The 14,055-nt window shown below is 49.1% G+C and overlaps 1 protein-coding gene across 4 annotated transcripts in view; it reads right to left on the bottom strand.

Annotated features, from left to right (window-relative positions):
* Positions 1–14,055, bottom strand: part of CDH23 (cadherin related 23) — a 213,468-nt gene that overhangs the window by 79,071 nt on the left and 120,342 nt on the right. For all 4 annotated transcript variants that reach the window (XR_008824095.1, XM_056352859.1, XM_056352860.1 and 1 more), the window contains 3 exons: positions 12,378–12,566; positions 3,693–3,842; positions 2,757–2,915 (listed from right to left, as the gene is read on the bottom strand). Coding sequence is in view for 3 of the 4 variants with exons in the window: in XM_056352859.1 (XP_056208834.1) it covers positions 2,757–2,915; positions 3,693–3,842; positions 12,378–12,566 (498 nt within the window). In the remaining variant the exon portion in view is untranslated. The remainder of the gene's footprint in view (positions 1–2,756; positions 2,916–3,692; positions 3,843–12,377; positions 12,567–14,055) is intronic.

Genomic DNA, 14,055 nt, shown 5'->3' with positions numbered 1-14,055 from the left:
AAGAGCAAGGAGGCAGGGAGAAGGCTGCCTTTGGGCATACTGCAGGCTGCCTGCACAGGGCAGGAGCCATTCCCGTCAAGCCTAGACTCTCCAGCTGTTCTCGTGCAAGCAAATTACTATCGGAATCTATATGATAAATGCCTTTCACGGACAGAATTAAACAGACAAATGGATGGATGCATGGACAGACAGGGAATCAGCAGGAATGCAAAATAGAGAACAAAGAGCAGACAAACAAAATCTTAGAGGGCGGACAAGGCTGTGCTGTGCCAGGGAAGTAACGGAGATCTGCGCAGGAAGCTGCAGGGGCGTGCATGGGAGCCCACGCATCTCTGGGCAAAGGGAGGGAGGCAGGGAGCAGAAAGCAGGCAGGGGCTCTGGGTCCCTGCTGGCTGCCTGCACTTCAGGTTGTTTTACAGTTGATTTATACATGTAACAGGCAATGTTTCTCTGCTGTCACTGACATTAGGAGCTGAAATGCTGCAGGGATGAATGGCCATTTGTCACCACAAATGAAGTCTGCTTGCTCCTTTTTTTTGCCTTTCCATTTCCAGCTGGCCAAGCAGAGGGCAGCGGGGAAAGGGCGGCAGCAAGGAGTGTGCTGGCTCGGCAGGGCAGGTTCACTGTTCCTCCCGGGTTATGAAGGAAGCCCCTTCCCTTTGCCTACACCCACCCGACCATGCACACCCAAGGGGGGCTACCAGGTAAGAGCTTGCTGGAAGATGCGCAGCCAGCCCAGGGTCTTCTGGGCTGCTAGGAGTAACTTCTCCTTCCCTAGGATGTTGGGCTGGGCAGATCATCAGCGATCTCCCATTGCCTTGGCCCCCATGGTTTTAGCTGCTCACCTCCCTGCTGGGAAAGAGCTGCAGGCGCTGCTCTGCACTGCCAGCTGTGTTTGGCCACCACCGGCAGGAAGCCTCCTGCCATCCTTCAGTAACTGCTGGTCCAGCCCATGCACTCCCCTGTTCATCCCAATCTCACAAACCTCCTGGTTTGTCCTTAGCACCCTGGAAACCCACTGGCCCTCCAAATGCTGGCACAAAACCTGCACTTATTTGCACAAAGAGGCATTTTGCAGCACCGAGCAAGGGGGGGGCGGGGAGGGGGGCAACAAGAGTCCCCTTTCATGAGGACGTCATTCAGCGGCCACCAAAGAAGTGCGCGGTCCACGTGGCTGGCCAGGCTTTTGTCAAAAACCCATCCCTAACCCCTACGGGTAAATACCCCTGAAGTGCTCCTAGGCAAGCAGAAAAGAAGGAAAAAAAGAAAAGGGAGAATTTATTAGCAAGGAAAGCAGACTTTTTGTCTGTGGCACGTGGGACAGTTGGAAAGGCACCACGCAGTCGTGCAGTGCCGTGGAAGCAAGCAGAGGGCTGAATCTCGAAGGCGAGTGGCAGCAGCGGGAGGAGCTGGTACTTTATGAGGATTGTTAAAAGTTTGGGATCAGCTGGGAGGGCAATCTGGATTTCCACGCTAATTGCATCCATTCTGATTTATCATAGAAGATTCAACTCCTGGCATTTTGCATTCGCTCGAAATGCTGGCATAGCTGGAAGTTGGGGAAAGAGGAGACGCAGTAACAATCTCATTGTTTAGTGTCTGATGGCCTGACTAGCTAAGCATCTGCTTGAAATATTAATAACTGTCAGATGGGAACAGCTCAGGGGCTCTATACAGTTTCACACCATCTGTTTGTAGAGTAAACACACTTACGCACAGGCGCATACACCCAACCCTTTTGTCAGGGCTTTTATTCTCTGGATCGGCATGCCTGTGTGGAGGGGAGACTGGGGGCTGCATCCCGGCAGAGCGGGGAAAAGGGAGGAGCCGGGAGGGCAGCCTGAGAGGGAGCCAAGCTAAACCATGTACGACAAACGATAGCAGTAATAACACATCCAAAGCCTAGCAGGGGTTTCGATGCTCTCCACTTTGATATCTCCTGTCCCAGAGCAGCTTTGCTTCTTTCTTTGACTATTTTTCAGTGCAGAGTTTTGTTCTGGTTCTTGCTATGCCCCACACTGGCACTGATATAGACTGACAGTGTCTTCACGCACCTGGAAACGTATCTTCTCGCCATGGATTCTGGATGCTTCCACTAACCTACATGGGAGTGACAAGCCTTATGGAAATGCCCCGCTATTGTCACCGCCTCTGTCTGCTGCACCACCATTCTGCTACCAGCCATTTAATACCACACTCTGCTAAATACAGTCATTCCCCTCTTTTTCCACCCTTCACCCTTTTATTGGCTCAGTTGACCTCAATTTTGTTGAGGAAGTTGGTGCTTCCAAACAAGGCAGTGAGAAAACCCACGCTGAAAGACAGAAGTTGGGTGTTCACTCTCACTGATGAAATGACCAAATTCAGAAGGTACCAGAGCATCTTTTCCCATAAGTAGTAAGCTAAGAGAGAGGCAGTGGATATGTGATGAGACTGAAGTACTCAGTGGATTGCACGCAGTGAGGAGGAGGGAGAAGCAAGACCATGACCACTGGGATCAGTGTCTGCAGGAGAAGCTGTTGTCTGCATATGAGACCTATCAGTGCGGGACATTCCCCAAGTTCCCAATGTGGTGGGAACCACACATGTCTCCCAGAGACCAGGGAAGGTCAAAACATCTGCTCCAAAAGCCCATGGGAGGGCTACAACCCACCGCTAGCATCTCCCACCACTCCCTTACCAGGCTCCCCAGCCCATCCCTTGGTGACGGGCACCATGGAGCCAAACGCAAAGAGAGCCAGGATGCTCCTACTCACGTGGACCTGAAGGACAGTGGTGCCCACAGTGGTGTTCTCAAACAGGCTGACGTTGTACAGAGCCTTGCTAAAAATAGGGCGGTTGTCATTCTCGTTGATGAGGTAAATCTTCACACGCGCGAAGCCAACGTGGTCTGGGACACTCTCATTTGCAAAGAGCTGGGCAGAGGTGGGAAGCAAAGGACAAGGTTGGACACACTGTCTGCAAAGCTTGGTAAAGTTATCTATTCTTTTTTAATGCAGAAAACAACACTCTCCTGAGCTCCATGCTCAGTGCTAACCACCAAAGCATAGCTGCTCAAAAAACAGAAGCAACCTCTTTCCCTCTCCCCCAGGAGCTGCTCGGCTCTGGGTGACCTCAGTCCTTGGGCGAGTCAAGCATCCCGCACCACCTGCCCTGAACAGTCCTAGCCTTTGCCTGGCAAACTGGGGAACCGGGACCTGCCACCCCACTGAAACCGGGAGAAAGGCTAGGAAAGCTTTTGCTCATCTTTCTCCATGGGTGGTATGAAAGCGTCTCTGCAGGACTGGTGCAGTGTAAGCCTGCTTTGTCTTCCCTGTGAATTCACGGCTCAGGCAGAGAGCAAGACAAAGCTGGAGCAGGAGGCTGGGGAGAGCTTTGGTGCCTGATCGGTGCACTTAAAACTAAGTTTTATACTCTATAAAGCCTTTACAGCCCCATGACATAGCAAGGGGGAACATGGTCTACTTCGGCTCTTGCAGCAGAGCTTTCAGATCTTGGAAACAGGGAGAAGATGCAGAGCAAATCTCTTCCCCTACATCCTCCTTTTCTTTATTATTTCCATTTTTTGGCCATTTTGTAATGCTCTGAAGTTTCATCGTGTGGATTAGAGAGAGGAGAAGCATGGTTTCTGATCACTCATAGGTCACACTTAAAAACATGGCCATCCCATAAAGCAAGAGGTGCAGCCTTACCGAAAATTCGTAGCGAGGAATGGTCTCAAAGTCCAGTGGCACCGCCACACGGACGCGGATGTCTGCCTTCCCCTGGATAGAGGTCGGCGAGATGATGAAGTGGTTGGAGTTGTTGCCCACCAGGTAAACCTCAAAAATGCTGTTGGGTCCCTGGGAAGGGAAGAGAGGAAGGTTTGACAGTGACAAAGGAGTAAGGACCAGGCACAGTCCCCAGGTAAGGCTGTGGGCACCAGGGGCAACCTGGAGGCAAGCGCAGGACAAAAGCACTGACCCTGCTGCAAAGCCTGCGCATCAGGTGCAAACTTCCAAGCGCCAGCAGCTTGGGTACAGCCCTTTGCCTTCATACATGCAAAAATGCAATTATTGGAGACGTAGGGGAGCGTTTCTCTGCTTGGGTTTGGTTAACCGAGTGATAGGGTTTGGCACCAACCTTAAGCACTCTTTGTTGCATTTTATTATGCTTACTGGGTGTACAATGCATGTGAACTCTATGAATCTTCTTTTCACGTGCACCCATTTTATACAAAATCTATGTGCACATGAAAGGAATGCATCCCTGGGATGAACCTGCACTGCACACAGCTGGAGGGAAAATCCTTTTTACTGTTCTAAGAGCCACACACTGCACAGGGTATCACACACCTGGATTTCACTGCCTTGTGCTGCGGTCCCAGCATGGGTACCTCTCCCATGCAGAGGGCTCTTTCTAGTAAGGCAGCTCAAACTGTGAAGTGGAAAACTCCTCTTCTCCCAAGGCTTGGCCAGCAAAGCAGCAGGACCACCAATATACTGACAGCAGCACTTTAGAACCCTCGCTCCAGGCACAACAACCCTTCCCAAAGCACGGCCCAGTAGAGCACGTGAAAAACAAGTCCAGAAGCTGCCAGAGCTGAATTTCCAATTTTTCTCGAATGACCTCCCACCTATCAGAAAAAGGGACCAATTAAATGCTCGAAGGGGCACTAATAGCGAAAACTGGCTAAGTGTGACCACTGAGAACCAGTGACACAAGAAGAATTCCCTCCCCTGCACCCCCCAGCAGCCTGTGGAGCTGTGGGCAAGCTGAGCATCTCTGATAGGAGCAAGCCCCAAAGGCTACCCACTGCCCCAGGAGCCCAGAAATGCTCAGCTGGTGGACGGCGGGGAGCCAGTATCCCTACAGAGAGAAGAAAAGGGACCTGTCTTAGGGCAGACTTAGCTCCTTCCAAAAGCTGTTTTGCTGGCCAGCTGGGAAATGCCAACCTCAGCACAAGTGAGGGATGCTCCCTGACACTGGTACAGAGCCTGGGAGGAAGGGAGCAGATGATACAGAGAAAGGCAGGAGGAAGCATCACTCCCCAAACCATATTTCACACCCTACCCTTCAGATGCCAATTTATAACAAATGAACATTTTCCACCAGCAACAAAAAGCCATTTCACTGAGGAATTTCTCCCCAGCTCTAGTGTTGAGCCCTTGGTGTCTCTCCCAGGGCCCGGTGCCCTCTCCACAGTACATGAAAGCACCTTTCAGTGCCCTCCCCACAGTACACGAAAGCACCTTTTGTGGTGGCAAGATGCGAGGGATTTTCTTGGAAGCAGGAGAGAAGCGAGTTTGTTGGAGCCATGAGATAAAGGTTGAAACATCAAAAGAAATCCAAGTATTTGTGGGAAGAGAGCTGGGTGGATTAATTCCCCTCCAGCTGGGGAAGGAGATCAGCCTCCAGATACCCACCATCCCTAATTAGCAGCCCCTCAAGTGCCTCAGTCTCCCCATGTGAGGTCTGGAGAAGGGGAATACATCTGCCTCTCGGGAGGGCTGCTGCAAGTTGCCACTTATATATTTATTCGGCTATTTATTTTTTTGTTTCTGCCCCCATGCTGCTTTCCTTGCTCCTGGTTCCCGGAGCCTGCGAGCCCCCTGCGGATGGCTGAAAGCAAATCTGAATATTCAAATTGTTATCAGCTGCCCAGCAGAAGGGGCTGGCTCAGCCCGGCTCACAGCTAGTACCCTCTCTGCTCTGGAGGAAGCCACAGGGAGCTGCTTACATTTTCCTCACCCCTTCCTACCTGCTCCTGCCACCCAGAGCAAACAACGGATCTGAAATGTGTTCGTGAAGAAGAAAACCAAGCGCTATCTCCCCAGGCTTGCAAAGGTCCTGGTGTGCAGTGGTGGGCTCACGGTCGAGCATCATCTCTTTGCGGTGCCAAGGACAAGCATGGGACGCACTGGTGTGCTATCGGTGCATGACCTGCTTTACCTGCTCATTTCCCCCCTCCAGCCTCCTTACCCACCGTCTCCTGTACTGCTCAAGTTTCCCCCCCATCACTGAAAACAAACTGGCTCCTTTGCCTTCCTTTGGAGGCATAAATAAACGAGCAGCCTGCCAAGGCTTAGCAACCCTACAATAATAAACCCGTCTGCATGCGCTTTCCATCCGAAACAAATTGAGCCATAAAGAAACAGGCTTCGGAGGGAAGTTCGCTATTGCACAAAGCTGGGACACAGCCGCACATTTCCCAGCTCATCTCATCCCGTGCCAGTGCGTGGGGCCAGCACTCACTATGGCTTGAGGCTGCTGCCCGCTGCCTCCTTCCCAGCAATCAAACCTCCTCCGAGCCATAGCCGGCGCCGCAACTGATGGAAATTTCATGTCAATTCAGCTAAAAGACAATCGTAGCTGCAGTTGGGTGTAATTATGACTTTGTTCTTTGCGTGTGTACTCCTCGGAGCGTGTAATAGGAGCCGCATCGTGTCCCTGCTGCCACCATGCCAGCATCAACCTCATGCCGATACTCAAGTTCCAAAAAAGCAACCACTTACTGATCTACCCCAAACGCTTCATAGTAGAACAATTTGTGACAGGCCTGTTTGCCAGCCCCACATACCCAATATCCTCCTTAAAATCCAGGGGGTTGGAGCAGAGGGAAGACCATCCCTGGGCACAGCCAGCACAGCACGGACCAGCAGGTAAGGGCAGAAGCTCAGGCGTGAGGCTGTGAGATGCCAGGAGGTGGGTATGAGGTCAGTCACAGGCACCATGTGGGCCCTGCTTAGGCACCTGCTACGAATCACGGCCAAATATTTGCTCTCCCAACCCACAAGACACGCTCACAGGGCATGGTTCACCACAAATCCAGGAACCCCTTTTCACAGCAGAAGGCCAGGAGCAGCCACAGCAGCTGTTCCAGCTTTGACTGAGGATGCATCATAAGCTTTATCCCTGCTTTTTCACCCAACATCGCCCACTGGCTTCATCCATCACTCTTGCTCCTACTCAGCCCCTTTCTCATGGGAGTGCACATAGAAATGCTTCAGAAATCATTCAGCCTTCCACCAGTCAAAGCAATTATTTAGCATCACTTACCAGTGGCTACGCAAAAAACTCAAAGTGAAAAAAAAAAAACAACCACCCAAACCCCTAGACAATCAAACCACCACTTCCTCAACCATACCATTCCCTGAAATCACCAAGGTGCACAGGTAGGTTGGTGGCCTGCAATCATTTTCAGCACAAAGTGAGCTTAGATTTTGGAAAAGCAGCCTGGGATCCTCAGTTTTCTTCTCTTCATGCCGACACAGTACAGGGCTGCCTTTGGTTCTCTCTATCCTAGCTCAGCTGCAGCTTGCTTTTACAAAAGGGACAGCCCTGTCTTTCTGAAGCATAAAATCCAGTGTTAACTCCAGCTTTCCTCCCAGCCACTTTCTAGGCACAGGCTATTACCTACAAAAAGCTGAGGAGTGTTTAATAGCTCTCATTCTGGCAAGTTTGCAAAGAAAGGAAAGTGCTAAGAGTTCAGGAGTGGTGGAGGAGGAAGGGGTGGAAGTGTTTTTTTTTTAAAAAAAGCAATTAGTGCCTCTTTGTATAGTTTGGATACCTTATGCCTGGGGTTCTAGCTAGTCAGAGACAAATAAAGCTTAATCCTTCCTTTGAAAACACATGGCATAAAGAGGGTTATTCTCTCCACCCACTTCAAGGCATTTAACTCGACTGCTCTGAATAGCCTCTCCAGAGTTGCCTGCCTCTCTCCCACTGCCCAACCAGCCAGCCCAGGCTCCCAGCACCCACTGCTCACCCAGCACATGAGCACGACAGTATCAATAACCCTTTGGAGGGCTCACTGGGCACAGCTGCTCGTCCCCTGCATCCCTAAGGACCCCACTGGGGTCGTGTGTGATGCAGGATGCCTGGAGCAAAATGGTCCCCTGCCTTTCCGATCCTCCTCCCCACGCTGGCAGCCCTTTTCTCCTGTCTTTCTGTCTGTCCAAAGTGTCAGTCCTTTCCCGCTCCCCCACTCCTGGAGGAGTTTTCTCCTTCCCCATTCTCCCCAGGTTATCTGCTGAATTCCACACACGCCTGCACAGACGGGATCAATCCGAGGCTGCCTCGCCTTCAGCTTATCTCTGCTCCAAATGATTGATTTTCCCTCTTTAAGGGTAATTTGCTGGTGAATTCCATGTATTGCAAAAACCCCTGTGAAATCTAATTCAGCCCGACTGGCAGCTGGCACTTTTGGGAGAGAATACTCGAGTGCCGTCAATTCCCCTTTACAGTTCCTTGCTGCGTAGATCATATTTATAGTGCGTGTGTCTGTCATATGCATATATATGCTACGGATGATTCATATATTGCACCTGCACACACATGGGCACATATGATATCCCTATGCGAGTCTCTGATGTAGCTTTAAGCAACAAATACTGCATATTCCCATGGACTGTATTTTCTTTTCTTTTTTTTTTTTTTTAAATTCCCCATTTATCTTCCTCAATATGCTTATTTTGGAGAATTGTTTCAAAATTATTCTAAAATGTCAGACCATCATACTTGCGCTTTATACAGCCTCTGCCCTTTTCTTCTTCTTCAGTCAACCGCATCAAGGAAAATCAAGTGAAAACCATGGTAGAAGAGCTGGTTTCTCTGGCGTGTCCTGGGGAAGTATGCTGCCATTTCTTTTAATATACTTCTGTACATCCTCTGATGATAGGAAGCTCACATGGGGGATGCCCTGCTCCTTCTCCTACATGGCCAAACCCTTGCCTTCTCCCTAAAATACTGTATCGAGCCACCAGGCTGTAAAGTACCAGCATACCCAGAGAGGATATCCATGTCCCCCATCTCAGCCAGCCCTAGAGCAGATGAGCTGGAGCTAATCAGCCCTCCGAATTAATGTAAACTTATTCCACAGCTCAAGGCTCCTGCTCTCAACCTGGAAACAAACCTTGCTGCAAAAATGGATAATTCAAGGCTTTAACCTTCCATCTCATACACAGAATTTATTTGCCCCTGCTGATCTATTGCAACATGAATGAGAGGAGAATCCAGTCTCGGTGCATATAGATACCAGTCTTCTGTGGTGTCCAGTTGAGAACAAGCTCAGTCTAAATACTGGGAAACTTCCACAGATTTTCTCAAACAGCTTTAGAAAGGTATTCAAGTGGTTTTCTGACTGTGTGGCAGACAGAGAAACTCAGCTGCACAGAAATTAACGCTTTTTTCTTGGTTCATAGAAGGCCAGGTCCAAAACCCTGTGCATACCCTGCGTACCAATTTCTCCTGTGTTCAAGTGTTTTCAATACGCCATAGAGACTGCAAAAAGTAAAACCAGCACAGCTACATGAAAACCTCTTGGCTGCACCCCAAATCCACATCTGGGTTGATCTCAACTCAACCTGGGTGCATCCTCTTGAGATGCTCCCCATCCCACCTCCCACCCCCAGCCAGCTCCTCTTGGAGCAAGGCCATGACCATGTTTGAGGGATGGCATCTGGGAGTTTGCAAGGGACAAACTCAGAGGAACAGGTTTCTCCTTGGAGGCACTCTGCTTAGATACCTTGTCTGAGACATTAACGCAGCCGAGCTCCAGAAAGGCACTTAAACACAGAGGTAAATTCAAGCGCATGCTTTCAAGCGGTCTTTCAAGCATTGCATGCAACATAAATAGGTTTTTAAGTGCTTTGCTGAATTGTTTAATCTAACTCCTTCAAAAAGCAATCATTTAAGTTTGTGCAAAACATACCAGAAGAAAGACAGACCAAAACACCATCATCTGAAAAGGCTGTGTGGACCTAGTTACAAAATACCTTCTTGCTTAACAGCCTTGGCAGCCCACGCAGTGTGTTTTAAGGGCCAGAGGCACGTGGACACCACTTTCCCCAGCTCTACAAAGACACAACCAGAGCATGATGGCAAACAGGTTCCCCAAAGGCACCCAACCCCACAGGACCCCCACGTGCAGCAAGGTTCAGGTGTGGGCTGCTTCATCCAAGTAGGACTTCAACAAGTATGAGGGCTGAAGAACAGCATCAAAATTTGCCAGAGGGGCCAGAACAGGCTGGATGGCTCGGCTCAAGAAAGAAACCAACCTGCCAAGGGGCTCTCCCAGGACTTAACAAGATAGTTTGGGAGACAGGAGACAAAACTTGAGTAAAATGATCTTCCCAAAGACTGTAGGCTTTGATTTCATGTGTTTGTATCCATCTGCTCTCATTTATTTATTTACCTGCTCTCCCTGGAGAGGTGTATAATTGTCTTCATGTTTTCCTTTGCCCCTTACACAAACAAATCATGCCATCTCCAGCATGAAGGCCGTGCTGGTGAAACAGCTTCGTCAGCCATGTCCTCGGGCACATCCCTGCATGAAGATCTTGGTACTCGCCATCCCATCCCTTCACTATTAAAAGCCTCTCATGAGGTATTTGAGCATCCAAAATATCACTGTCAGGCAACTATCTTCCCATTCTGTAAGTTTTTTTACTGAAAGTTTGGGGGTCTTGGGACTTCTATAAATACCCTATCTGGGAAGCAATGCTAGAACAAGCCGCTGCAGATGCAGTCCCACTTTCTCTCACATCTTTTTGTGACCTGGGTATCCTCTTCCCAGTTTTCTCCCCTAAAGTGCTACCTTGATGGTTAGTCCAGTTGCAAGCATCCACAAAGGGAAACAAGAAAGGTCCACCACAGGATAATGCAGAAAAAGAGCCCAAACTGCTTATAATTTTCCTCCCTCCAGATATGCCAAGACATCAGCAATCCTGTGCTTCTTATCCGTGAAAATAATGCTACAGTCAAAGCAATCCGTGCTAACATGATGGTCTCCAAAGACGCGTACAGTAAAACTTCTTCAGACTCTCTTAGCACAAGAGGTCCTCCCTCTCAGCAGTTTTCAAAATCTCAGCCAATTCTTTTGGGGAAATCTCAGGATGTTAAAGAAATACATCAAAAGAATGAGTCTATTTTTGCTGGTGTGATCGGGAAGGCAAGGCTATTTTTTATTCTCCCATTTTAAAATTAGCAAGGCTGAAAAGTGAATTCTTGAATGGGAGTCACTCCAGTAAAATGAGCTTTTAACCAGAAATAATGACAGATCCTTCATCCTTCTGGCACAAACAGAAGTGTTACAATGCCCTTCAAGAACGGATCTGCTGACATCTCTCAGAAAGCACGACAGCGGCTCTATTCAGAAACTATCTTAAGCATCTGTCATATCCATATCTTCTTTATTAGCAATTGACATTTTCAAGAAAAAACAGTCTCTTTATCTGCTTAATAGCTCATCTGCACCACTTCTGGCTGAACTCATAACTCTTGGACGGTGACATCATGTCACAAGTAGATTATTAGTTCCGTGTCATAATCACTTCATATGAAAAAAAATGGGATTTCTGGCTGGCTTTACAAGATGTGGTGAACTCCACCCAGGGCTGGGGAAAAGCAAATCCATCATTTCAGCCAGCAAAGGCATCTTAGGAGATTTTGGGGGCAGGGGGAGATGTTCCATTTCTTATTCCTCAGTGCTACCACACTGTTCACCTGAAGCATCAGGAAAACATCCTGACAATGCCATTTATTCTCACAAACCCTCTCCCCTCATCTCACTTGGCCTGAAGAGGAATAGGGATGGCAGAAGCCTGTAGCCAGAGCCTTTCCAAGGGATTTTGGAAAGTTCACCACGAGGTATCAGTACTTGTTTGAAGCAGACACTACGCAGCGTGGCAGGCTTGGAGGGTACCAGCACACAGAAGCAGCCAGATGTGAACTGCACAAGTCAAATAATCAGAGTAATTGAAGACTGCAAGCCCAAGGCTGGGAAACATGCTGCGGTCCCTACGTGGCATGGACCAGCGCACAACAAATAGGAGCTCCATTAACACGAGGGAGGCACAAGCCTACAATGCTCCCAGCTCATTTGCAGTTACGAACTGGTATCTCAGTGCCCTCTACACTTTCTCCAGCCCCATGCCATTGGGTATCTCTTACCTTCTCCCTGACAGCAGCGGTATCTGTCCCCATTGGGGCAGAGAACCTGGAGGTCCTTTCCTTTGCGTCCCTGGCAGGTCCCCTGAGAGCCCAGCAGAAAACCTCCTCCCTTTCTAAAGCAGACTGGCAAAGGACTGACCGACAAGAGCCCTTGGAAGCGGGCGAGAATCAGCATCCCACACAATCCTATTTTCTGGCTCTCAGTGGCTGTGCAATCCTGACTACATTAAAGCACACGCTGTGCCTATGCTTTGGGGAGGGCATCTGCACTCAGGGTACCGAGCAAGCAGAGCAACGGCAGCAGTAAGAGCTGAATTAAGTGGGTATCAGATGCTCCTCATCACAAGTTCCTCAGTGACTTATTCTTCCCTGCACCTCCCAAAACCACACCAGCGCTACCCAACAAAGGATGGACAGAAGCCCTTGCAGGAGGGGATATACCTCACCTCATCTTTGTCCTCCACCTGGATGAAGAGGGGAAGGGCAAAGCCCACTTGGGCCAGCTCCGTGATGGCCACGCTGTACTCCGAGCTGTTGAACTCAGGTGCATTGTCATTGACATCAATGACTAGGATGTTGAAGGTAGTGGTGACAGTGGCATTAGAGGGTGTGCGGTCATCGTTCAGCTCTGTCCCCTGCAAGGAGAGAAAACAACAAGGCAGCCTTTATTTTTCAAAGAATAAATGTAAAAGAAAGTGTGTATGCCGTGACTAGAGACTCTTGCAGCTTTTGCTTCTTCCACTTTGCCAGGGAAGGATGCTCAGCTGGTTCTGGCATTGCCCCTTAACCCTGAGCACCATTCCACACTGCTGACCCATTAACGCACACACACGGATGTTGACCCAGCTCTTCCATCACCCACACATCAGACTCACAGCACTCTTGCAAGCCTTCCCAGCGGTTTAACATCTCCCTTGGGATGGCTTCGGCCAGGTTCTCACTTGCCCCTATCATGTAACAAATTGTCAGGGCTCAGAGTCATGCTAGGGGAGGAGTAGGTGATTTCCCCGCCACAAGCATTTAAACCAGAAAATTGCCTTGTGAGATGTGGGGGACAGTCCTCAAAATAAGGGAAGCCACGATGGAGTGAAGAGCACTCCTATTTTCTCCTCTGCCATCTTCTGAGGTAGGACCAGGAGCAGGGAGCTAACTACCATAATGCTGTTGAAGGGACAGAAAAGTAGGGCAACAGAGGAAAACAAGATTTAGACCCTAAAATAGGTTTGGCAACATGTGTCTAAATACAGAGCTGAGTCATGACTCCGTATCACACCTCTGTCTCAAGAATCACTTTAATTTTGCTTTCCCAAAAGGAAAGAGTGCAGTTTTTATTGCCAGAGAAGCAAGACTTGTGAAACAGCCTTTTCAAGAAAAGTCCCTCCTCCTGTCCTTTGGATAATCTTGCTTTGCTGTGGGCACAGAAAAGCAACGCTAACACGACCCACATGGCTCATTGCTATTCACCACTTCTGCACACAACAGCAGAACAGGCTGATCTGAACAAGAAGCAATCCAGCTGTATTTTCACTGCATGCTCCAGGATGAGAGCAGCAGAGAACATTTTGGGTCCTAGGGATACGGGACGCAGAGAGTTGGCATTTGCGGGAGGATGCAAAGTTTGTGGGGAGAGAAAATAAAAATCTATCAGATCAATAGAAATGTAGTTGGAACTCCATTATCATGCAGGCAGGAAAACGGGCAAGTTTTCAGGTTCACAAACCTTTCCAAGATTAAACAGATATTTTTGTCCCTATTAAAAACAAAGTATTTTCCTTGTCTCGATTTCTGCTGAACTGAAACTATAAAAGCCCAAACCAAGAGATACCAGGGATGGATGCGGATCTCTTCCCCATGCATAAAGCCCCACAGTACGACCCGTGCTGTAATTCCTTGTCTCTTTGACTCCCGACAAAGTACTGCACTTGCCCAAATGAGAAGGCGATGTGCTGGCTGCTGCCCTCCCAATCAATGACCCTTCCTACAATGCTGATTTTTCCCTACCCTGGCCCAGCAGAATCTATACTTCTAAATGTGTTTCCAACCAGCTGCCCAGCTTGGTATTGATTTTAATTACAGGGCTGTGAGCAGAGCTGGGAAGCTGCTCTCAGGTGGGGCTGGAAGACC

The sequence above is a fragment of the Falco biarmicus genome, chromosome 9 (genome assembly GCF_023638135.1).
Source record: "Falco biarmicus isolate bFalBia1 chromosome 9, bFalBia1.pri, whole genome shotgun sequence".
Classification (NCBI taxonomy): domain Eukaryota; kingdom Metazoa; phylum Chordata; class Aves; order Falconiformes; family Falconidae; genus Falco; species Falco biarmicus.
This window is presented reverse-complemented; position numbering and strand designations above follow the sequence as displayed.